The sequence below is a fragment of the Idiotropiscis lumnitzeri genome, chromosome 4 (genome assembly GCF_059441095.1).
Source record: "Idiotropiscis lumnitzeri isolate Australia: NSW breed Sydney's pygmy pipehorse chromosome 4, RoL_Ilum_1.0, whole genome shotgun sequence".
Classification (NCBI taxonomy): Eukaryota; Metazoa; Chordata; class Actinopteri; order Syngnathiformes; family Syngnathidae; genus Idiotropiscis; species Idiotropiscis lumnitzeri.
Window position 1 is genome coordinate 14,207,732 of NC_142394.1, and position 26,951 is coordinate 14,234,682.

The 26,951-nt window shown below is 41.3% G+C and overlaps 1 protein-coding gene across 4 annotated transcripts in view; it reads left to right on the forward strand.

Moving 5' to 3' along the window:
• Positions 1-26,951, forward strand: part of pcdh19 (protocadherin 19) — a 64,685-nt gene that overhangs the window by 26,129 nt on the left and 11,605 nt on the right. For all 4 annotated transcript variants that reach the window (XM_088294515.1, XM_088294517.1, XM_088294516.1 and 1 more), the window contains exons 3-4: positions 6,748-6,806; positions 10,906-11,078. In XM_088294515.1, coding sequence (XP_088150641.1) covers positions 6,748-6,806; positions 10,906-11,078 — 232 coding nt within the window. The remainder of the gene's footprint in view (positions 1-6,747; positions 6,807-10,905; positions 11,079-26,951) is intronic.

Below are 26,951 nucleotides of genomic sequence, written 5' to 3' on the forward strand. Positions count from 1 at the left end.
TTAAGAGCTTTTCATCACGCTGAAAGGGGGGGAAATGGCTCTAAAACACATGAATAATGAATGCCATTTCTATCAATGTATGTATAATTAATCACATGTCTATGGAGCCTCTCGGCCTGAGTGACATGGAGACAAGTCTGGTCTATAGTCTGAGTCTGACAGTTAAAAGGACAAATAGGCATCATAGGCTTTTTCCCTTACATAGATGGTACAGATAGATGGGCGTAGTAACTGATTAATCAATTGAGTGATTGTAAAAATCTTTTGATTTTCGATTGTGTGGAGTTGAATTTTGATCCGGGGCGAAACAGCAAAATTGAGTGCATTACTTGAGTGGAAATAATGGGCTTGCAACCGTTCCCATGAAGAAGAACAACAATGACAAATTCAGGAAGTGGTGCTGTGTGAAAATTGACATTCAATCAGGAGTTCAGAACATTCACAGTTGATATAGGAATTTCGGTTAAATGCCCGTACCACAAGCCCCTTTCATGCGAGCCAGCTGCGTATGGATGGTACTTTCTATGTGCTATGGATTCTGACAGTAACGCAGGCTTAAATGGAGGATGACCAATCGAATGACCATTTGTGTTGAAAGCAATTGTCGCTTTCCCTGACGTTGCTACACATTATCTGAACGGTTGAAGTGCCAGCAGCGTGTGAATGAGCATTACGGACACCACAATATCCTTCTTCAAATTCTGCCCGAAAGACACCGGCGAATAAACGTTATTACACGGGTAAAATAAGGTTGACTTCTTTAGTCTTTTTTGTTCATTTTACGAGTTTGGCAATTGATTGTCTTTTTAGACAGTGGTGGGAAGTATTTGTTGACCTTCTCTCGGGAAAGCTAAACGACAGAGGGGGAAATGCAAGCAGGAAGTGGTTTTGTGTTTACGCACTTGTGTCATTGTGCTTGAGAGGGGCCATTATTTAGTTTGCTGGGACAAAACTCGACGTGTATCACACCATCAAGGACAAAGTGATGACCATTTGTTTGTTTTTGTTTTTTCTTTCCAATTCTTCAAGCCAAAGAAAAAGGGATGACTTTTAACACGTTCTCTCAGTCACAATAATTCACTTTGGGAGCATGATTGATTCCCGGACTGGGCCGCTGGGTTTGGACTAAATTGACGGGTGATGGAGTGAAATGATGCGGCGAACGTGGCAGGCTGTTTGTCACATGTGTACCCCTCCGTCACAATTGATCGAATATAATTTGAGCGTGTAGGGGCGCCCGTTGATATTAAATGGTAATAACGCTCAGTATTCATCAGAGCCGACTCCCCGCAGCAAGCAGAAATAGAAAATGTAATCTCATCCGCAACTACGGCTATGGCCTAAAGCTCTCTTCCACGCTTTTTCACCACTGATCCTCCCTGAGGGGTCTTGGCCTGTCTCAAGGAAGAAGGGAATCTATAATCCAGCAGATGGCGGAGGATGTATGAGGAATTCTGTTATTGGGAAGAAGGTGGAATAGTTGCCGGCGTCCGGGGCAGAGAGGCCGACGGTTGCAGGGGGTTATTGTCGCTCAGCGGTATGGGGTAAACACAATCTAAACCCTCTTCACTCAGTTTGGAGGGCTCTTTGTCTTTCACGTCACCACAATGGGCCTCAGCGGCTCGGCAGGGGGGCAGACCTACAGGTGAGCTGGTCGCCTCTTTAAAAGCGCATTCCCGCCAAGTCGGGGGATTCTTGTACTCAACGAGGGGGAGCGTCTGTGTGTGCAAAAAATGTGCGTTAAGACTCAAAAGTTAAGCTCAGTTGCAGTCACGGGGGAATGCAAACGTAGGCATCTGCGTCCTCATGAGAGCAGACTCAGGACGAAAACAGATCCCAGGTCAGTTTTTTTCGATACAATCAGTCTTGACATAATATTTCATTGTATTGAGTGGAAAATGATTCCCAAAATATTCCAAAGCTATTTAATATCGTATTGTATTGGGGAAATAAAAAAGCCTGCTGTGTTTCGTGATATAATGTACAGTATATGATGATGTTGATGTTAGAGCGAAACAAACACGGACGGGTCTGCCGACAAACCCACAGCTACATTTCAGTGTTTGGATTGAGTCAGTGTGGTTTGTCCTTTTTCCCTCGTTTTTTTCAGTGCGCCTTTTAGCTTGGATGTTTTTTATCCACCAAATTGATGACTAAATGGTTGCAGCTCTGACGGTCATGAAACACACTCGTGTGTAATTGATTTTCTACTTTTTCAAACACACAAACCTCAACTCAGTCTTGCCCTTTATAAGAGATGTAGATGATGTTAGTAAACCCATTAAGGCTTTAGAAATTGTTTATACATATTTTATTACAGTTTATTATTTACTTACTAAACTGGTAAACAAATTATGTAACAATACAGGGAGTCACCTCCTGCTTTTGAAATTGTTTAGCATGTAGGCAGACCACTTAACGTCACATTTCAAAACTCATTAATAACAATATTTTTGCTTGACACTTGCCAAATAGGGAGCCAATACTCACATTTGGAAGGCATTGTTTTCTTTGTCAAAGATTAACACTTGCCAAATAGTGTTGGCATTTGTTTTTGTTTGGCTATGGGGATATTGTAGAATATTCACTGATTGCTTGTATTACATTGCTGTAAGCTATTTCATTGTCATCAAAACTCATTTTCCTGATTTCTTTTGCAGTTTTTAACAATCTTCACCTTCATTATTCGTCATGAATGATTTAATTACACAATTAGATGGCCAAGACGCTTTTGGAGTATTTGCTGTTCTCCAGTCATGGAAATATTACGCTATACAGTGGACTATTTGCGCACTATTTGTGGGTGTTCGAGACCGGGCTGGCCCGCTATGAGCAAAAATCTACATATAATTGACGGCCATTATAAATGAAAAGATTCACACATTGATTTTTGTTTTAGCCGGGTGCACATTGACATGAGCTAAATAATGTGCAAGCTTGCTGTTGTATGGCAATTTGCACTGTCGCAAGGTATTTATGGTTCGTTATCAAAGATAAAGATAAATCAATACTAAGCTTATTTTTTTTCACCCTGTAATAGGAACATTCTGGGAAAATGCACAATTTACAGTATTTTTTTTATTTTTTTAATGAATATACTTGCAAACTAGAGAGCCAATATTATGTAATATCTCATCAGACATAATATTGATGTTTCAAATAATTTACACGTGCATAACAGTGAGTCACCGTGTACAGTTGTTTGTTATTAATTATTGTTTATAAGGCTTCAGGTTTTAAAAAAACATTAATAATCTAGTCATAAACAATTGTTAAGGCCTTGCTAATTCAGTAAAGTGGTAACTGCATTTTCATTAAGAACCTTTCATTGCAGTGTTATGTTAGCACAGGTTAATGGCGCTAAATGTTCGCATCCCATCAACGCAGAGACGCTGTTTGCCAAATGATTGTTTATTATCATCACATTCCCTTTTATCACGGCTTTATTTTTAAACTGTAAACTGTCACGGTCGGACAAAAGAGAACACAGCAGAAAAGTCTCCACCGATAAATTGAACAGATTGGTGGTGACACCTTTTATGCATCCTTTTTTTTTAGCATCTTATTAGTGCCTATTGCTCCATCTGCCTGTGTTTGCTTCAACTTTAGCGTTGCAGTTTGCCACCGCCGCCTTGGTAATTCATAAAGTGGGGCAGCTGTGACATTCTGTCTTTATCTTTTTTCTCCTTGCTATCTTTTTGCAAAATCTGCTGAGCTTGTCGAGTGATTACTACGCGAAGAAGTGGCCCCGCCCTTCCCACCCTTACACTTTTCCGACCGTGCGTCCAGCGCTGCGAGAAAGGCAAATCAAATCTTAGAGGAGATTTTCTCTCAAAGGCAAAAGGCGAGTCCAATGTCCCGGTGACCCCACTTTTATTGAAGAGATAGATGCAAAGGCTTAAATAAAAAAAAACAAAAAAACAGGTGGGAGGTGGTGTGTGGGTGATCCTCGTGTGTCCCGCAGGTCAACACTCGCCCATTTCCTCCCTGCCTCGACTCCCCTCCCTATTCGCCGTAACACAGTGATCAGTCACATTCCTCCCCGCAGTCCTCCAGATGAAACGGAACAATAATTATGGAAATGGAGTGGCTCTGGCCGCCAAACCGGGGCCGCTCAGATCACAACAACACATTGTCCAACCTGATTAAGGAGCCATTTGCGGCCTCCTCCTCCTTCTCGGCTGCTCTCGGCTGCAACTTGACCCCTCGCAGCAAGACGTATCGATGCGCCCTCCAATTTGAGGTCGCTCATAAACGTGGGAGGAGGCGTTGTGTTTCTCTGCTTAGCCTTCGTCGGAGTGAGTGACTCATCATGGTTGCTCCTTGTTTCGAGAAGAAGGGAAGTATGGTCATTTCCTGTTCAAGTCTGTGATTCAACGAGCGATGTCGCAAGTTTGCAACAAGCAGCGTGTTTTCAGTCTAATAAATGATTGTGAAACTGATTTTTTTTCCATTTTTGAAATTATCGACTGATTGAATTAGATGAAGAGTTACAGTATTTGTTCAAGTTGTGGGAAGTGAAAGTGCCATTCTGCTGCAGTCTGGTTTAATATCCACAAGGCGTGTTCTGAAAATGATGTTTTGTCACGTTCGTCCTGTTTTGTCTTTGTATTCGTCTTGCTTGTAAATTTGTATTTGTATTGCTCTGTAACTTCCGTGCTTGCTTGTAAATTGCAACACTAAGGAGAATAGACTATCTTTTATTGCCATGTGATTATACTCCACTAGAAATAAATATATTTGATTTGTCCAGGTGATTTTATTCCTTCGGAAATAATTGAAGTAAAATGGAATTTTTGATGTAGTGAGCTTCAGTGACGAATGCTGATCTCTTGCGGGATTTGCTGAAGAGTTTTTTTTTGGTTTGTTTGTGATATTTGTGGCATATTTTTCCTTGAATAATGTTAACCGGCGTTCCACTGTACATCTTCATGTCATTTGCAAAGCAATTCAAGTTATTTCCTTGATGCTCGCTGAAGCGAAAAACGCTAAAGTCTTGTGAGATTTGCTGAAGTCTCACACTGTGTCACCCATTATTGACCTCTGAGGTTTTGCGTGTATTTTGATGCAAAGTCCTTTTGAGTTCCACTTTAAAACCAGCAGTCTGCCACTATCCATGTTTATACTTTGATGGTCGTGAAAAGCTGCACCACTGTTTTATGTATTATGGATTCGTACTTTTCAGGTAGAATTCTCCTGAAAAATGTTAATTCCTTGCCAAATTGTGAGACCGTTTAGAGATTCACCGATACATTTCCTTATAACTTGGAACAACAATCCGAGTTAATTATTTGAGGCTATCTGACATGATTTTGAGTCAGGAATGCTGTCTTTCTGGCTTTGTTGGAGTCTCAGATTGCGTCAAGCATGATCAACCAGAACATTTTTGTGTGACTTTTGAGGTTGATTTAATATTTTACTGCCAAATTTGAGTTGTTTGTCTAACTATACGACCGTTTGTAAATCTCTGCTGAATTTCATGTTGATTGCTTCTCTTATGTGCGGATATCATGTATTGTATGCATGCAGGAAAAACAAATCAGCGGCAAACAATGAAACATTAATTGCCATTTCTGTTTTTTTCTTCAAGGAATGATCTACTCTTTATAGCGGCGTGTTAAAGATTAATTGGGGCTAAATAGCATAGAGGGAGTATGAATCATGATAACCTTCACAGCAAATGCACTGATTCATAATATAGCACGTCCTTGCATCCATCATTGCAGTTTTTCTCTGCTAAAATAATCAAGATTAAAAGGCGGTGTTGAGGTTGTGCAAACGCCTGCGTTGACTTGGCTTCATAGCGGTGATTTTGGTTTTGTCATTATTTCAACATAGCTTCAGTATCTGCACAGATGCCTTCACACGGAAGTCAAGGGGTCGACCCGCAGCATGCTATCTTCACTTCGGAATTTGAAATGAAGCCGGTGCTTTCTCTCCCCGGAAAACACCTGCATCTGATCACACTTTGCAGGGAAGGGTCACATCCTGGCTTTTTAACCGGACCACCATGCTTTTTTTTTTTTTTTTTTTTGAGAAGCCTCCACTTTTTTTTAGTGGGAGTTGACACTAAAGGGAGCGGTGGGGGTTCATAGATCCTCTCCAAATATAAACGCTGGGCGAAATATGAATGTGGGATGCCTTTGAACTTTACGCTGTAATGTGGGTCAGAGATCTATCGCATGCATATTCTGAAAAAGTCTTTTCATCTCCAATTGCGGCGTTAAGATTCCCCCCGGTACATTCTTAATTTCATCTCCTTCTCTCGCTGTTATTTATTTCATTTTCTGCACATTAATGCGTAATCTTCTCAAATGTGTTAGAAGTGAGCCATCCGCACGAGAGGACGGGAGGGAAACATTTTCGGATGGGAGGGTGAACTTTTTCTTCTCCCACCTCTGCATAAGAGAATGTCCATCCCTATGATTCGGTTTTCACGGTGGTGGGCTGACCGACAAGGGAATGAATGAGGACCGGGGGTTGATGAAGCTTATGTTCACTGCACCACTCAACTCCCAGTCAGCCTCAATGTGTTTGTGTGTGTACTTGCTTTAAAAGACGCAGAGGAGGCTCTCCTTTGTGTAAAATAACATTCCTTCTGAAAACCAATTACTGCTAACATTGTTATCGCTTCTTCTCCTATTGAAAGTACCTCTCTCTCTGTTCCCCCCCCTCCCCGCACATATCCCCTACTCACCAACCCCCAACCCCACCACCACCCCAACCCAACCCCGCTCTGTGTTTCAGACGGAGAATTATTCAATTGACTCCAGTTACGTGAATAGCAGAGCCCACCTCATTAAAAGGTACGTTTATCATTATTTTTGTTTCAAGCACCTTGTTACCATTGTTATCTGTAATTGTTTTATCTAATGAGAGCGCAGGAAACCTTGCAGTGGTTTGTATGAGTTTGTTTTGGAGTGCATGGGGATAATAGGGATTGAAAGAGAATATGCAAAAAAAAAAAAAGGAAAGCCTCTAGATAATTAATTTAGACGATGAAGAAAGAAATAAAGATTACTGCATTAGACATCGCACCAGAATCTATTTATCTGATAGGAATCGTCTTTAATTTCACACTTTAGCAACACGTGATGCAAAGCAGTTTTTTAAGTAACACAAAGCAATGTTTTTGCTCTCCCTGTTGTTGGGAAGTATAATACAATTCATAGGATACAATCTTTTCAGCAAGATAGCATTAACGCGACTGCTAACAAAACATCCGAGGTGTCTTTGACACCCCTCCATGGTTAGGAGATCATGCCATGCCATGACAATACCAAATTTTGTATACCTTTTTTAGTATTGACTCTTTCTGTCATATTAACTCATTTACTACCATTGACGGATAAAGACGTCAAAGATCCATTTTTTTTTTCTTTTACTAGACTGGTAGTGGATGACTTAATCAGTTGAATTGTCGTACTTTAAAATAAGGGTAAGTAAATATTTCCTGTATGGGCTTTGTTTGTAGGTGTGGAATGTTTGGTAACTTTGGAGCTGACAGTACAAAATATTACATCAGTATCTGAATATAAACTTGTGAAAATCATCATATTGCAATCCTTTTAGTAAACTTGTATCAATATAAGCACTAAATCGATGTAGAGGGTTTATAGGCAGGTCCACCAAACGAAAGACCCGCCAGAGTTGGTGATGTGGGCTCGCCATGGCAAAGAAAGAGATTCTATTATCCTCGCTACTTTTATCTTATGTCAATCATATCGTATAATACATCAGCATCAAATTCTTTGAAACAGAATTAAGTCATATGGGGTGGCCCTAGTTATGAAGTCAATGCTACTTGGGTTAGTAAAAACCTCCACCATCAGGGTCTTGAAATCATGACCAATCAATTTAGTAAGATAATAGGTCGACAGGTTCCACTGAAGCAACATATAATGCCAATCAGATTTTTTTAAAGCAGTGAATGTAATGTTTCCTTCGTATGCTTCTACTCTAGTTGTCAAGCAGCTTTGTAAATAAAAGTCATAGATCAAGCGACAATAAGTTTGTTTGGTTTTTTTTTAATTTCAAAACAACAGTAAGGTAGCACCGATGCTAACACTAAAAGAACATGAGAATTGTCCAGGAGGGTCAGCCAAATTAAATACCACCCAGAATATGAGATACAGGGTTTCTATGGTAATTTCATTCTTAATGTGTGACACAGAACGTAAAAGGTTCACTCTCCTTTTAGATGAAAAAAAAAACAGAACAAAAACACATGTTATTTGTGCATAGCCATGATATTTTTTAACAATCCACTGTAGCACCGAATATGGGAAGTGTCTACACAACATATTAAAAGACCACCCAAAAAAAAATAAAGGGAGCAATTATATTCTCCTTATTGAGGGCAACAAGAAAAAAATATATATAGTTGTTTTAAAGAAGATTAGATATTAAGAAGAGTGTTTTAAATATGGAAAAAATGGCCTCTTAGTTCATATTTAAACCAAAATGTGAAACATTTTTTTCATTATACATTTTTCTGCTTCTTTTATTACTACATTTAACATCAGAATGTTCAGTGACCTTGTTGTGCAGGAGTCTTACCATTTCATTGACATTGGAGCGCTGAATTCATTCACACTTTGAAAGTGTTTGAGCATATTTACGAGCAAATATGAATATTATCTTTCACTATACTATAGATTGTTGGTGTCAGAATGCGTCCACCAGGCATTTGTCGATGCTTTTTTTAAGGCTTCTGGTTGGCTAAATAACAGCTGGCTAGTCTGTTATTATGTGGAAGTAAAGTAGATAGTTTAAAACCGTTATGCATGTGTGGACTCACAAAGCAGAGATCCATCCATTTGTTTTCTCTAGCACTTATTCTCATTTGGGTCCTTTTGGGTTAGAGACGGGTACATTTTGTTGCTAATCAATTGCAAGGCACTTAGAAAAACAACCATTCACATTTGCACCCAAAGTATAATCTGTAGCAGGGATGGGCAAAGAGCGGTCCGCAGGCTGCACACTCAGTAGACCCTTTATTTATTTATTTTTTAACAAAGTCATCAACAATTATTTTTAAAATTCTGATTAAGATTGAATTAATGTATTCCCAGAAAAACAGTGTCTTGCGAGAGGAGGGGGTGTTGGCGTCTGGGGTAAGAAGTTACAGTTGGGGAAGAAAATGTAGTGAACAATTCCAAATATTAAAAAATATTTCATTTAAAAAATGTGCCAATATGTGAATCCGCAGGTGGCAAATCGCAAATATGCTGGAGTCAATTGTGGTTTTAAATTGTAATGTCACCAATCGGCCCTAAATGGCAGACATGTCTTAGTTGCACTTTCACTAGCTCTTATACTGTCCTACATTAACATGAGCGGGCATAATAATATTTTCGTGGATACGTAATGATGTGTAGGAAGAACAGCACCTTGGACATAATCAAATTTTGAGTGAAATATTTTTGGGTGAAAAAAAAACACAAAATGAGTTCTTGTACTTAACGTTGATTTCTTGTTCAGCAATTTTATGTCATCCTTGAATGGTATTTTTGTACAACAGAGCCCTTTGCGGAAAAGAAAATATGTGGATTTTTTAAAAATGAAGTACAGTATTGTAAGTGCACATATTTTGCATTCCATATTGAATATAGTATTTTGGGGTTAGGAAGTGCGTCGTTCTAATTGTCCCTTGAACTACTCCGACCACGCTCCCCTTTCTCCAGGAGCATTAATGTAAAACTGTGGCACCCTCCAGCATTTCAGTTGCCCATTCTTGGTCTCTAACCTTTCTGCATGAATGTGGAAGGAAGACTAAGCATCTGTAAAAAGCTCTTGCGTGACATGCAGCCGCCACGCAGGAAGGGCCTGCTTCACACAAGTCCACCACGCTGTCCCAAAAACGTGGGAAACAGGGTTAGGAAATTGGCATGGGGGTCAAAATAATTCCCTCCGGCTGTGGAATAGTTTTGCAAGGGGGCTTCTTTTGATTCCACAATTGTCCCTTTGTTAGACGCCGTCTTGTAACAATGGAGGCTTTCTTTTGTTAGCCCCCAGTTTTGCTCCCCCCCTCAAGTCCCATTATGACAATTTCCTCTCCAAAGATTTCCTGCATTTATGTAAACAAAGAACATTGAAGTGCAGATTCTCACAAAGGAAGCCCCTCAGCAGCCCAGTGAGCACCCCTGGTCTGGTACAGGTGCAATTACAGTGATAACATCAGAAGGTCAGCATTAGCTGCCACTGCAGCCCTGCAATGGGGAACATTCGGCCAGTGTTTGAGGGCACAGCTACCTTGGAATGTCTTTCATTCCTACCTCACACTATCTCCCTGCTACTTCTTCCAAGAACACATGTTGATTTATTCCCCTGCTCTTTAGTGTTGTTTATAAATGTGAATTTGTTCTAGTGGGATGGTACTCAAATGAGGGGAAATCACACTGTTACTGTGCAGCTGTTGACTGTCCCCCCCCCCATCCCCCCACCCATCCTGCTTTATTGACTGCCAGCACCCAGTGCAAGGCAGATGCTCCGTTTGCATGCCTCCGGCGTTTCCGACATCCATCTTCCTCACCGGAATTCCTGATTACTGCAGTATTTGTCTGATTGAAGTGAGCGCGAGCGAGCGCCTCCCTGTTTGTTCAAGATGTCCTTGAAGGCATGACGTCCATCCAAAGTGTCTTCGTCTGTCCCCCTCAGGGAGATTCATACAACCTCTTTTTATCAGGATTATTTCAAGTTGAATGACTTGCTAAGATTTATTCCAGAGCATTTATTTAATATATCCAGAATGGACAGAAAATGACCTTGTGGAAAAAAAAAACAGGGGAAGGACACTTAAAAAAATGTCCGACCGGATAAAAAGATGGACACCCCCAAGGCAAACATGTGAGCGAAGGTGATGTGACAGTTAATCAACATCTTTCTCGGTCCTCCCTTGCGCAGTACGTCGACATTCAAGGACCTGGAGGGGAACAGTCTGAAGGACAGCGGCCACGAGGAGAGCGACCAGACCGACAGCGAACACGACGTCCAGCGAGGACACTATGTTGACACGGCTGTCAATGACATGCTCAACATGACCGTGCCTCCCAATGTTTGCCAGCTGCCAGACCAAGGTAAGACCACCTCTGTGTTGTTGTACAACAACATGAGCATCCTCAATGGTTCAGTTCAGTTAACTTTTGATCTGCCTTGTGGTTCCACCGTTGGGTGTGGTGGAAAATGGTGTGACACCATAACAGTCTGATCAGTACAAACTAAGAGCAAAATAATTCAGAAAATAAAATGATTAATATGTCAACCAATCAGCAGAACTCATTCTTTATCGTTGTGATTGGTCCCACGACAAATGGGGTCCCTCATAGGTGTCAAACTTTAGTCCTGGAGGGCTGCTTTTCTGCATGCCTCCTTGCTGCAACACACCTGATTCAAATGATCAGCTCGTCAGCAAGCTGTGAAGACGCCTGATTAGTATCCTGCTCATTTGAATCAGGTGTGTTGCAGCCGGGAGAGATGGAAAACATGCAGGAAAGCCGCCCTCTAGGACCAGAGTTTGACACCTGTGGGGTCCCTTAAAGTGTACTGACCAGTTAAATTGGTGCCTTTCATTACTGGGAATAACGGAAATTCTTTTGTGGCTGATCAAGTCGGATTTGTCGGGTAAATGTGTGTGCAGACAAAAATGTGGAAGGAAAAAAGACCTAATCGGTATGAAAAAAACCCCCAAAAAACCAGCAGTCATTTATGAAAAAGAAAAAAAATTGTAAGCGTTTCAGCAAAATGGTAGCTAGCCCAAGTAAATGCACTGCTCGTTGTTATTTTTAGCGTGTAAGCTGTTAGCCAGTGTTTTATTGCGTTTATTGTTTTTATGTATTCACTTATTGTTTTAACTGTTGTTGTTTTTCTATGACTGATATTTACTTTATCTCCAGCACTTTGTATGGAGCTTTGGTTGTTTTTAAAGTGCTCTCTACATAAAGTTGAGCTGTAATTTGCCAAGAGTTGTACCTAATATAGTGGTCAGAAATTGTTAGTGTGGTCATCCATTTGTTGTGTGGCAGTTTACGGAAATGGATTGGGAAGGGTTGTCTTTTTTACATGCTCATCGGGCTGGTCTCCTCAGCTTTAAATGATCCTGGGGGGGTGACCTGATAATGAAAGCTACTTTTCTACCCACTTACATCTTACTAATTAATTATCTCAATCAAAAGCTGTTTAAATGGTTGCATATTGTTGCTTTCAAAGTTGATGTTGTCCCTAAAAAAATAATTCTTAAGGTTGCTTTTAAGGTATAATTGTTTATTCAAATATTGGATGAAGAAAAATCATTTGAGGATGTGAATGTGTATGTTTATTGGATATAGTTGTTGGAATTCCAATCATTTATTCATCGACGTTACCATGGTGCACTTAAACTACCCTCCCAACTTTTGAGAATTGGAATGAAACAGAAACTGCACAGTACCCTTCTGACGCAACCTCAGGCAACACACATTGATTGACGGCAGCTATGTTTGCGAATGAAGGCTCGTCGAATCCCCATGAGCTCGCGTGGCAGCAATTAGGCTCACAAAGGTGGACTTTTATACATCTCAACGAGCCCTGATCCATTATTCAAAGGGATCATTTAGCCGGCGAGTTAATGTGGATGTTTCATATCTGACTGGAGCGTTTAAAAAGACATCCCGTCGTCTGGCAGGAGTCAGTTTAAGGGGTCGTGTTGGTGCTTAACTGCTGCCACTCACACTGAAGAAGCAGGATGAAGACATCCACACCTGGCCCAGATGTTGCTGTGCACCTGGGAGCTATTTTAGACTTGCAGGAAAACGCCACAGGTGCACAAGAGTCCGCTTTGGGGAAAACCTTTAGGGTGACTTGAGTTTCCCTTTTTTAGCTCTGAAAAATGGGTTTATTAATAGCTGCGTCTTCCCTCAGTGGTGTTATTTTAACTCCAACCATAATAAGCACCTCGCTTTTCTTCTCCCCCCTTGCTCACGTACAAAATCAATTTTTAATGAGAGCGACAGAACAAAAATAAGCTTTTATGTCAAGGAATAATAAGGCTTCCTTAAAGTTGATGTAGCTGGGAGCAATTTTGGCTGAATGTGTTGTGTAAGTGGGGAATAATAACATTAGGAGACAAACTTAATGACAGCCATGCAAATGGACTCCGCCGCCGCCTCCCTGGCCACTTGCCCGTCGTTTGTAACAACTTGGCCGAGATGCGCGCCTGCCGTCAACGCCACTCTGAGTAGCGTCACATGCTATTCAACAATGAACAATAAGTATGTCCATTAATTTCTACATTTTCCAATCTAGCCTGATTTGATGTAACCACTGGACATGATTAGAGATGATCCCATATTTGAAAAGTGTGGCCAATTCATCGCGTTGTCTCCTAAGGAGAAAAACTGAAATCCCTGGTTTACATAAATGACTTTGATCAATTTCAGAAATTCTATAATGAGTGCAGAAACACAAGCTTGATGGTAGCCTTCCTGTAAAGAAAGAATGAACTCCAAATGCTTATTGACAGGCTGCGAATCAGGGAGACTAGCCTTTGCATTTTTGGTCAGGTCACATCAACTCTACAATAAGTCAAACCTTAAGAATGCAAACATTGCACAAAAAAGGGATGAACGATTTAGCATTTTGGGCTGAAAATCGCGATCTCAGACAACGCGATTTTCAGATTGCCAAAGCTGGATTTTTTTTAAAGGGCTCTTGTGGCCCACGCTCACGAAGCAGGTCATACCGAACCAGCGAACACTAACATTAATTCATTAAAAGAAAAAAAAGTGGCGAGTTGTTGCCCACAGTCCTGGAAGTAATTTATTTCGCTGCAGCTTGAATGCGACGCGCCAAGCTATCTTGTGCCGCAGCATTACGGACTTTATTTGTACTACATGCAAGTCCATGCACAGTAGCAGCAACGAGCTGCGTGATGTGGTTCCTCTCCTCCGTGATGAAAAACACTAACAAGTAGCGTTTTAAACAAGGAGGCAAACGAGGCGTCGCTAATCGTGCTAATCGCTAAAGAGAAATACAGAGTTGGCAAAGACCCGAAATAAGTGCTTAGGTGTATAGCCGACGTTTAACAATAGTCAAACTAGAACTGTGTTGGGACGGAAAGTCATCAACGATGAACAGAAATGCTGTATTTCAATCAATACGTATGTAGCTATAAAACAAGACGACGGCTACATTAGCAATTTAGCAGACGTCATCATGATGAAGAGGTTCAATTTGAAACGTTTATTAAGTATTTATAAGCTCATGATTAATATTTGCACATTTAGCACCACACAGTACTGAGTTTTGAGATCTGCACAATAATAGGTCTCTAAATTATACATTTTAATCAATTTAGCTTTGCTGCTAAGGGTCAACTTTTTTCTTGACAATGTCAATGTACATTGTGAAAAAAATTGCAAATGAAATCGAAATCGCAATATCGGTCTTAAAATTGTTCAACCAGAGCGCCTACTAAGAAAAGTGTTCCTGTGTTGCCTGGCAGCTTTCCTCCATTCAGCACATGGTGCTGCATACAAGGAAAGTCTAAAGACTATCTAGGCATCCTGGAGCAAAATGTGCTGCCCTGTGTCAGAAAGATTGGCGTTAGGCAAAGGTCATGGGTCGCTTAACAGGATAAAGACCCTGAAGTTACTGCTAAAAACATCTGAGACCTGATAAAAATAAACCACCAGAAACATTTGAAGTGCCCTGGTGTAAAAGCCATTGAACATCTGTGATCCAGTCTCTTTCAAGTCATCAAAACAACAATGCAAACATGGAAAGCATAGAAATATAACAGTTGAGGCAGGTTTGTCTTCACTTTGAGTCCATTGACGGAAGATGGACAGTGTGACGCAGTTAGTTGTGTTGGGTGAAGGGACGGGATTTTTAGAAGACAATTCACCAAACGCGCTCGCTATTGGGAGCTGAAGTCGCAGCACAACACACAAAGACAGACAATGCTGAGGAATCATTTTCTCCATGCACACTTTTATTGTCATGTTTTCTTGTGTTGATGAGGGCCATGAACAAAGCAAGCAAGAAGAAGTGCAGGTTAAACTCCCGAGCCTTAACACAGCAAATGTTTACCATTCCCAGTGCCATGCAAAGGTGCTGTTTTCTCAGGAGACAAACGTTACCTTCACACAAAGACCCTTCGCACCACCATAAACATGCTGACTTTCTTTCATGAGGGAATCCCTTTGTGCTCAGTCAAACCCCCCACTGCTCTCCATCACAATGGACAATCCTTCGCTTTCCATCACTTTTATTGCTTGTCAATACAGTTGCGCATTTTTTCCCTTCTTGCTGGGTACAAGTGTTTTGATCTCAGCCACAGGTGTCAAACTCAAGGCCCGGGGGCCAGATCCGGCTCTCTACATCATTTTACGTGTAAAGCAAATCACGAGACTACTTTCATGACCTTTTCTAAAATCTGTATCCAAAATTTAAAATATTACATTTTGTTACCCTTCTTACAGTAACTTGATTAAAAAAAATCAACAAACTACTATCTGATTATCAAATAAGTATTCTATCAATTTTGTTGCGTATTATGTAATAACACAATGCAATGATTAAACATTTATTGGTTTCACTGTGAGCGGCACGGTGCCAACTGGTTAGGAAGTCCGCCTTACAGTTCAAAGGGGCAGGGTTTGATTCCAGCTCTGGCCATCCTGTGTGGAGTTTCCATGTCCTCCCCATGACAGCGTGGGTTTTCTTCGGGTATTCCAGTTTCATTCCACATTCTAAAAACATGCATGGTAGGTTAATCAAACACACTAAATAGTTCCCAAGTGTGGTTGAGTGGGTGAATGGTTGTCTGTCTTTGTGCGGTCTGCGATTGGCTGGCAAAGCAATTTGGGGTGTACCCCGCCTACAGCCCAAAGACGGCTGGGTTTGGCTCCCTCGTGAGGATAAGCGGCTTAGAAAATGGATGGATGGCTGGTTTCACCGTCATAACAACCCTCTAAGGGAAGCCGTAACGGCGGCCTGAGTTGTCTTCATTCTTCTTCTTTGTGGTGCTTAATGGTGGCTAGCAAGCTGACAGAGTGGTCTTCTTTTTCTTTTCTTCTCATCGTAGATGAGTGTTAGAAATATGCGTATGGACCGGTGCTGCTCGGAGTGGGTTGTGGCATAAAGGGGAAATACAGTACTGTATCGTATGATGTAGCGCACAGTGAAATAGTTTGGCTCCTAATTAATAATAATTTTTAAAAAAATGCATGTACTTGAATAAGCAGATACCTACCTTGAAGAAAAGCCCCTTTTACCATCTGCAGTTACAGTTTACCACCTGCATCTCGCAGAAGTTAGAAGGAATTGACAACTTTTAAATAAACAGCACACTCTTCTCACACACAGTTCACGCACCTATAATTACAGAATAATAAAATACAGGGAAAAAAAAGATCCCCACCACCATAGTGTTCACTATGATGGAAATCTTTGATCATAACTGCACAAATCATTAACACTTAAACACGGCCCCTCTTGTCATCAATGTACAAAAATAATTTGTGTATTTCTTATTTTCGCTTTGCCAACACAAAAGCAAATTACGTTTGTACTCTCCAAGTCTTGTCCTTTCAAAGTAGAATGATTTTCAAATCAAAAGTTCAACATCAGATACAGATTAAATCTGCTTTTATTATTTTAATTAATTTTTGACATGCTGTCAGTGTCCCACCAGCTTAGGATCAACGTTGTAGTGTATCTTAATCGTTTGCTGAATCCCTGCCAAGAATCTTAAGAGGAGTCCTTTTTCAAAACCGCACTCTGGCCGATTAAGTTATTGAAGTATTTTCAGAACAAATCATGTTAAATCTCTTTAAAATCTATAAAGGATGGGCTATCTTTAACACTGCAATGTAGACGGATGATATGGTTAAAACCATAACCTCTGAACAAGGGCTGTATTAAATATTTTTTTTATTTTTCTAACGAAATTGGAGGGATTTGCTTGGATAGAGTTTAAGCAGTGCCGAGCCATTACTGTCATGACAGAAGCCAGCTAACAGACAGCTAAATCTTTTTTTTTTTTTTTTGTGGTCTCTTTCCTCTGATTGTCAGCGCTCTCACATAATTCCTGGCGGATGTGGATGAGCCGCTGTGTTTGTACGGATTAACATCCATGTTTTGTCAAATTTCTCCATGTAGGAGTAAAGTGGGGAGTGCGACGTTTGTTGGATTTTGTGGTTTTGCGGTTATTTCAAGTTCATTAGAGTGGGGGAATGAAAGGGAAAAAAATCAGTCCTTGTGGCTTTTGTGCTCATAGAGGAAATCGAGACTGTTCAATTATCTCGAGTAAGGAACAGGCCTCTTTTATTTTTGACATATTCCTCACCCCCCCTCACCTCTGGAGAATTTCTCTCATCTATGTGCTGGTTCCCTGTGGGGGTGTGCCTGAAGCCCGGAGCCCAGGAATGGAAGTCCCCACCGTGGGCCACAGATTTTCCATATTCCCATCTTCCATCAGCGGGATCCACTGGGTCTCACTGCTCCTAATTGAATCTAGCGTCTCCCCCTTCCTCTCTCATTGCAAACGTCTTTTTCTGTCTTCCCTTAAACTTTGTGCCACTCAAGCACTTCCCTTTCCCTGTTGAATTTGAAGGGGAAAAAAAAGTAAAAGCACCTCATATGCTTCTGCTGCAAAACTTGCCCTAAATTCAACACGGGAACATTTCTAGTTTGCAGTTCTGTGATCTCCTAAGGAAAATGCTGACAGGTGTCAGAGTGTGCGAGGAGGCGGGGCTGTGCTGACAGCAGGGGGAGGAAGAGCAAGAGCAAGAGGAGGAGGAGAAGGCAACGTGAGGCAGACAGAGATGGAGAGATGAGGGGAGAGTATCGTAAGCAGTCTTAGTGAGGGGAAATGAAAAAAAAAAGAAACAATCAATCTGACAGGTAAGAGTGATTTTTTTTTTTTCCCGGTGAATAAAACTTCGACAACATCGAATCAAGCGTTTCAATAACAACAAATCATGCATGCTGATATTTTTATGATCACATCCACAATCCAAACTCCATATAGGGACCATCCATTTTGATTTGCTTAATCTAATGTGGGAGCCATGGAGGTAAAATGGCCGACAGTGACAAAGAGCTGTGGGGAGGTGCAATACGAGTTAAGGAAGACAAAGTGCACCACAGAGCGTGAGTCCGACTTGAGGAAATATGAAGGGGAATAAATTGGAATTTCAAACTGCGTCCATCTGTGCTCCAGTTTCCTCCATCTTAGGAAGATCCGAAGACGAATAATTAGTGGAATTAAGATGAGCATACATGATTTTAGAAGAGCTGTTTTTTGTGTTTTTTAATTCCACATTGCATGCTTTAATCGCCAAGATGGCAGAAAGTGCTCACGGTGTAAATCCATGTCGTTGCTGTTCTCATTAAATCCTGCGGAGGGCGGTGATGAATGTTTCACTCTGCTGTCAACCGTCAAACCAAATTGAGAAGAAGCGCTCATGCTACTCCATCTATCATTCGTGCATCATCTGCATCTAAAGTGCGTCAGATTACTTGAAAAATGATTTAAAAAGGCACATTTTCTAATTTAGATTTAGATAGGACAAATATTTCTAGGCAGTATGAGGGTTTTTTTCTTAATTGGCCGTCACATTCTTGTTTATTACTAAATATCTGAAGAGCACTTTCACAAAGATACTGTGCTTTCATACAACCGTTAAAGTGTGCAGTCAAATAAATACATGTGTAGGGAGTGGTGGCGATTGCATTCGATGCAAATATCTGTTGGCAATGAGTCTCTGTTGCGAAACTCTCGTTTGGCAGTGTTGCTCCTCTAATTTTCGTCAATTTCACCAACTTTAACCCCCAATCTCACGTGTGGCAATGTTTTTGTACGGCATCACAAGAAACTTAACATTAGTGGCATGCTAATGCTAACAGATTGGGGAGGTGTCTGAGCTACCCATCTATCTATGTAAATATTGTACTCCAACTCGTTATAAAAAGAAGAGCTGACTGGCATTTATTTTACCCTGTGGAAAAGAGGCTGCCATCACTTTCTTTGTTTTTACACATCTGAATATGTTAAGCAAGCGTGTACACTGCTTTCATGTTTAAAAATAGCCACCGTCTCTTGGTAGTAGTGTTTGTTTGCTGTTCTTGCATAAGTAAATCAACAAATTCTTAAAAAATAAATAAATTTAAAAAATCCCTCCCCCACCCTTCCTTTTCCCGTTAGTTCTTTACTTAATTCCAAGCGGGAATAAGTCGAGGGATGCGAGGACGGATTTAAACAAACTTGATATGTTTTTAATGCCACGTTAAGTTTTACAAGCGTCTTTTGCTGCTGGCTTTTGCACACGGGGACAAACCGAGACTATAGATTATCTCTCGGCCAAAGGATGTCGTAGCACGGTGGGAGCATCACCTGATCCAAGCAAAGCTCCCCTCAATACAGCCGGTGTGTTTTAATCAGCTCAAGAAGAAACTGCTTATCTCTATACACTTGTCATGGATAGCGTATTGAACGTATCAGAGTGAGAAATGGGAATAGTTCATTATTTTCTAGGGCTCACAATGAGTCTGATGTATTTTATTGAGGGCCCTGTGCTGACAGCTCATTTTCCGCACAATCCTGGTATTCACTTGGCTGTGTGAGTGTGGGGAGGGAGCGAGAGAGAGTGAAAATAGGCTGCCGGATCTCCATTGCTTATTCATGATGCTGTGGCATGCTAGGTGTGTTAATAATCCACAAGAAAGAGAGTGAATCACACTTGTTTGTCGAACACCTCGTCAAGTGGGGCCTCGGTGGACGGCAGGTGTGGAAACGAGTCTTGATCGGGGGATTGGAGGCGGATTAAAACAGGTAACGGGCTGGAGTTTGATGGGCAGGAGTGGATTGGATTAGAAGCCGGGAGTGGAATGCTAAAACAACTCGTGCACAAACACTGACTGGAGACTTGGAGAGTCCGTTTTTTAAAGGCTAATCACAGAAAGATGTGGAGATTGAGGAATTGTTGAGGAGTAGGAGATGCAGAATTTTGAATGAGCCTTTTGTGAGCCTGAACATGCCCGAAAACTCACCAATTCTCGTGCATCCGGGTGAACACGTGCTTTATGTTCTAATTAGCACCTTTTGCAAAAGTAGAGAAAAAAATAGTCCAGTATCACCAATCGACACCAACTTGGGTGTGGATCTTGACAATATACGACATGACAAAAAGTCTTAAGGACCCATTTGCAAAATCGAACTTCAAGTACAGAATTTTTGCAAGCAGCCAAAGTTTAGCACTGACACAATGAACGAACAGGAGATGCTAAATTGAAAAACTGAAGATGTTGAATTTAAAACTTCTCCCTCCCTTTTGTAAATTTCCATTCATCCAATGCAAAGTTTCCGTGTATAATTTCCAGTTTTCTGACCGTAGTAAGGTTTGGGGTTGGTTTTCTTCCAAACCACATTGGTCGTATCTTGCCTTCATGGAACTTCATTTATTTTCTGAAAACAGAAAAAAGGCCTTCCCCAAAGTCAAAAAGCATAAATGTCTAAAATGTCTTGCTAAAAAAAGAAAAATAAATAAACATTAAGATTCAGGTCTAGTCCAGCTTGTAATTGATTAACTAGATGCTTATTTTAACCCTTTTTACAGTGTTTAATGTGCTCTGTAACAAACTAACATAATTTAAAATCTATTTTGGGGATCAAATTGCCACACATTGTCACTATAGCACATTTATAAAGTAATAACCTTGCTATTTAATATTTCCCCATCGTAGAGATGTTCACAGTTAGCCTCCCATCCCCGTGCGATGCGTCTTGGGCACGTTTCGTATGATTACGTAAGCCCAGGTCATTGCAGGAGCAGAGCAATGTTCACCACTTCTGGGCGGCCAACTGCATGATCCGCGTGGTGCGCATTCAGCAGAAGGAGAGGTTAAGATGGCGGGGCGTGCCACGCTGCTCTTATTTACCTGCTTCCCGCCCACACACTTGTCACGGAGATCTGTGAGCGCCTGTCCTCTCCTTTGTGACACTGTGGTTGACCCAAGCGACGACCATGCAAAAAGTTAAGCCAACTCTTTATTAAAATAACACGGCGCTTTGCAGGCATAAATCACAAGGACACGGACTTGTACCAGTCGGACATGCTTGTCACATGATCTGGTTGTTAAAACATAAGCCTACAACCAATGTTCCATTTAAGCCGTGTAAGTAATTGCGCACTGATCTCACAACGCACACCCCTTTTACATTTCTTAACTCATTCATTTCCATCCCAGTTTAATATCCAAACGGCACACCCACCCCCTTTCCCGAAGCCTGAAGTGAACATTTGCGACTGTTGGCTATGGTAGTAAAATGTACGCTGGCATCAGGGTTCGTTCATGGTTGCAAACGTTCACCATTTGTGACCTTGAGCGAAACCTGACAAGAATTCAACATTCGCTACCTTCGCAAACACCCAAATGTTCACCACTCAGTGGGTAAGGGGCTTTTCAGTTTTAGTAGTGCGATCGAGGGTGCACACTTTGAAGCATACATTGATACACATACACTCACTCGCACACACACTGACGCAACACTCCTGGCAACACTTGGTCCGATCCATTCAGGAAGTCCAAAGATGGGCATAGCCTAGGAGCAACTTAAATGAGGCTCTTTTGGACGTTTTAAAGGTCAAGTGACAAGACATTTTTGCGTTTTGTTAAATGACATGTTTTTCATTATTTATGAGTGGACTAGGGCTGATTTTATTCGGGTCAGAAATCTAAATTTTATGGTTTACATTTTTTTTGTAACATACCTACATCATGTTAATCATGATTTTAGGTTTTGGAAAGGTGTGTCAGTGGTTTGGCCGCTATGTGCATGTCTAATTTTTGTCGGGGCCACATTGTAATTATGAATTGTCTCAAAGGGCCGGTATGACTATGAAACCATAGAAATGTTTAATCGCCTCCTCATTTTATTACATAAACATCACAAATCCATAGATAACTTGTTTTGAAATCAGATGTAAAGGATGATGGTTTTTATATTACTGTTCAAGTTACTATAAAAAATGGAGCTTTCTAACAAAAAAAAAAAATCTTGCATATCTCAACGTTATTATTTTTATAATTTTGGTCCCGAATTTTGCTAGAATCATGGAACTTGACACATAATTTGCATTTGCATGCCACAAAGTGGTGAATCTGGTCCCTGGGTCTTGAGAAGGGCATGTCACTTCCAAGAAAGAAAGCAGTCCCACTTAAAAAAACTAATTTGTCGCTATAAGTGTTTATGTTCTATCCAATTCTATTAACTATTGCAGTGACACCAAAAAAAGCAAATCATTTACTATGTGAAGCTGAAATTTCAGCAGTGATGGTATCCACGACAAAATGACGGAGTAGACAGGGTATACCGTCATTATCTTGCATGTGGGACCTCACTAATTATAACAATTCGTCACAATCGTGAGATATATTTTTAATTCTTAGTTTATGTGCTAAAATTTGCTGTTTCACCGTGCAAAAACAGGTTAGGGACCACTCTCACCCCAAACACCTTCCCCATGGACAGAAAATAGCAGTTAGTTTTCACTCCGGAGCCAAAGCTGAGCTGTAAACAGTCACAATGGACTTGTGTCATCACTGTTACTGGCGGAGTAAACAAGCTGATATGAAGGCACACACATGGTCCAGAGGAGACCCGCGAGTGGGCAGGATAGCCGCCGAGAGACTGCCAAGCCGGGCTTGTATTACAGGGATCCCAGGATATGAGACACCGACCGCTCGGTCCGCGCTCCCTCTAGGCAGCTGGCCCGCGGCCCAGCCGGCTGTAATCAGCTCCATTACCTGGAGCACTGACTCACATTTAGGAGCTCCCATATTGAAGTCATGAAAGAGGGATGAAGCGGGCGGTATTAACATGCGAGTTGCACTCTTCACGGGCACGGAAAAGGCATGAAGAATGTTTTATCTCCGAAGAATATAAATTAAACGCTCTGTTGAAATCAGTCGGAATACTCAGCCATGGACAAGTGCAAGTACATTTTAGCTCACACTTTTCTGTCCAGAATACAAAGAGACACTTATCACTGCAGCTGGGATGATGAGGGAGGGGTAGAGTGGGGGGGGGGGATCCTTAAGGCATTTTTAACCCCTCTCATTTCTTTTCCTTTTCCGTGGGAAAAAAGCTACACCCCTATCCTCATTAATCCATTTGACTTTTTTCCATCTCATCTGTCCATCACATTGATGCAGCGTAGCTTGACTGGAACATGGGCTAGCAAGTGCCGTGTTTTCTACTGCGCGGTGCATGCCTCGATGAGGGACGGAAAGAACAAAAAATGCTTCAGTGGAGACAGGTTAACAAAAAATAGGGAACGAGGGTCTCTAGTTTTCTGTTTTAGCATAGGGGAGAAATTTTTTAACTGAGAGCAGACTGAGGTTAGCGCTGCAGAAAAGTGGCATTTTTGAGTATTAAACTAAAAGCTAAAAAAATCTTCTGGGACTTCACAATCTGCATGCATACGCCAAGTCACATGGAAGGCTTGTGGAAAAATAATGAAGGAATGAGAGAGATTCACATTTTCAACATGGGAATCCAGTCAATATTTTGAGTTTGTGTAAGGTGTAAGGTAAATTCATGTTGACTAAATAATAATTGTATCAGCAACTTGATTTTCTCAGACTAAACTCACCTATCTATTAAACAGAGCCCCGCAGATCTAAATGGAGGAGTAAAGGCAAGCCATACAATGCATGTCTATCGTGACTATCTTTCATTCAGCGACCAGCGGCTGTGCTCTCTCGCTGTCCCCCTAGTGACCTTGGCCAGTCGTGCTCTAATTCGACATTCGGTCTCAGCAGCAAGCGGCGCGGCTCGGCGCGTGACTCGCGATATCAACTATTGATGAGGCTGGACCTTTTTTTTCTTGGTCGAGACTCTTCAAGAAACCTTGAATGTTAACTGCAGTCACAGGCAGACACACGCACACGCACACACTTCTGAGAAGTGGACTGCTTCGCATCTTGTCATAGGTGAATGAAAAATTGCATTTGACTCATAAAGTAGTGTATGAAAAAGCCTTGAAACTCTCCAGAAAACATGCAGAAAAAAAATAGCCAAAGTTGAACATTTCACCTGGGAATATCTTTTTAAAATTTCAGATATTGAACACACTTTAATAATTGAAAATTAAGTAATTGTAAATCGCCATCATCATAATTTAGTTTTATTCACTTTGTATTGTTATTATTGCCTTTGTCGCGTTCTCTTCAGCATGAATGTTAAATGAACATTCCATATGTGCCACACCACACTCATTCAAGCAAAAAAAAAAAAAAAAAAGGAAAAAAAAACTCTACATGCTGTGTGTAGTAGAGGGAATAGCTGGTTGGATTCTTAGTTGGTGCTTTGTGCAGAAAAGTCCAATATCGTGAAAACAAATTGTGTTAAGGTGGACAAAAATCCCTAATCTCTTTTGAACAAACTAGACCTTTTGTTTGATTTTGTTTCATTCCAGTGAAAAATGATGTTGCTATATCGTGTCGTTAGTGTTTTTGTTTGTGTTGCAACATGCAAATGATCCACATCTGAAGTGCAGCGAGCATGTTTGTAACATTGCTTGGATGAATACTACCAGTAGTTGCTCTGAAGTGTGTTGTGCTATATGCAAGTTTCCGCTTGTTTTTCGCCTACTTGAGCGTGAAAAAAGGTCAGTGGCTGAGTGCGACGCATGGATGTTTTCTGCATCGTGGCCAGCGGTGGTGCATAAGCAAATTAAGTGAATTAATCAACATTAACGACATTATTCACAAAGAGCCATTTGTACAAAAAGGGATATTTCCTTCAGGCAAATCTTTCTGGGCATTAGCATAATTATCGCATTAATGTAAAATCAGGCAGATCAGTTGCTGGTTATTTACAGTCTTGGGTTTCGCATTAGTGGGGGTGGGGGAGGGGGGCGATTGCACTGTAGTGGCTTTATTGTCCTTTCTTTCATATAAATAAGCCGGGGACTCAATCGATGGTGGCCAAATTTGACTTTTCAAAGCCCCTCTGTCCCCTGCCTCTTAAAGAGAAGGATAAAAGGTAATGGGAGAGGTCGGCTGTTAAGTTTAATGGCAGACAGGCAAGTCTCAGAGGGGCTCTATTTAATGATGTGCCTCTTCTCATGCCGCGCTCGTTAAAGATGAGGCCAAAATGCATGAAGAGGACAGGCCCACAGCTCTGCACCCCCCGGCAGAGAATCTGCTCGCTTTTGTGTGTTGTATGCACCTACTCGGCTCACATTAGCATCAGGAAATAACTAAAGCGGGTATGACCTCTTCATTCCTCAACATAGGTTCAGCCACGTTGCATTTCGAAGTCCACGCAAAACCTCTTGTGCGCCTTTACCACTGGGGGGACGTCGCCGCTCGACCGCCGTCTTCCGAGAGAAGGAAGCGGATGGTGGGAATTGGATCTTTGACACCTGCCACTTCTACTCTGCTGCACCTTGCTTCACCCATCACCCCCCCCCCCCTTGCCCAACCATCAGCCATCGCCACGCATAACAACGTTTGCATGTCACAGCTCAGCATGTTATCATGAGTGGGCGCATGCAGGGAAATCCAATTACTTCCACTGTGTCAGACCCCTACCATCGTCCTTATGTATGTAACTCAAATTAAAAAAGATGTGCCTATTAGTTCCCCGGCTCCTACCGGCCATTACCCCCCCCCCCCCCCCTTCCCTCCCATGCACATGTGCAGGTCTTTTTGCGGACTTGGACATTGTAGAGTGCAGAAGTGGATGGCAGGTGGTAATGCTTCGGCTATTGATTCTGACTCATATTAAGTGGTAGCGTGGAGCGTCTCTCGCTGTGGTGAATAATGTGGAGCCAGAAAGACATCAGCATGGCTGTTGCAGTTTGACAGGCGGAATGATGAGGGATAGCCTTTTTGATGAGGAAAATATTGCACATTGTACCCGAAAAAGCTTATGTCTTGGATGTGTTTCCTGTTTATAGTGGTTTCATTTATAAGCTAATACGGTATGTTTACATGGCTTTAGAGAAAAGTGCATTACTCTTTAAATCTGAATAATTTTAACCAGACTTACACAACATAGTTATAATAATAATAGATTTTATTTGAAATGCACATTTCAAAATGCATGATTCAGAAGTGGAGCAAAGTTTTTAATCATAATACAAGGCGTTAGTATAGCTGAGTTTAGACTATGTTCACACTGCAGGGTGTTATTTCCAATTGGTCCCACAAAGACAGAAAGAAAACAGGGAGCTAAATACAAGCAAGCGATGTGACAATGAGGAACACCGGGCTAAGACACAACTGGCTGGAAGGAGCTCATGGTTGACAGAAGAAACAGGGCTGACGAGAACTGGTGGAGACGGAAATTTTGCGAGTAAACACGGAATGAAAAAGGGACACAGGGAAAACATGAACTAAAACTAAATCTAATTAAAACAAACTTGTACAATTGGAGCCTGGATCAAATGATTTCTTGTTGCAATATTTCAAATGGAAATCTCTATCTTTGATTCTGATGTCCGAGTTTCCACTGTAGACATGTTAATCTGCCTTAAATCTCAGTTATGGATGCCTTTATACGCCTCATAAATCTTTTATGTCAGAAACAGGTAGAAATCAGAACTACGCAATTACGACAGTGAAATGTCCAACCATGCATTGACTGCCTCAGGTTTCTTGAGAAAACAGCGTTAAGTATCTTTCTGAGGCATGATGGCTAACCCAGTGTGAACCACTCCACTTCATTGTGTGCCTTTCTGCTCACAGAGCTCAAGCTGCCCCTCATACTTCATACTGCCACTCACCGTATTACAATGTCCTACTTGCAGAGGTTGTTAAAATTACCTCGAAGAGACTTTTCAAGGGAAGGGGGAGGAAAGAAAAGGCGGAAGGTAGAGAAGGAAATGAGAGAGCGGGTACCTCACCGGGGCTCGGTGACAAGATAAAATGGAATATTAAACACATAGGCCCGCCTGACA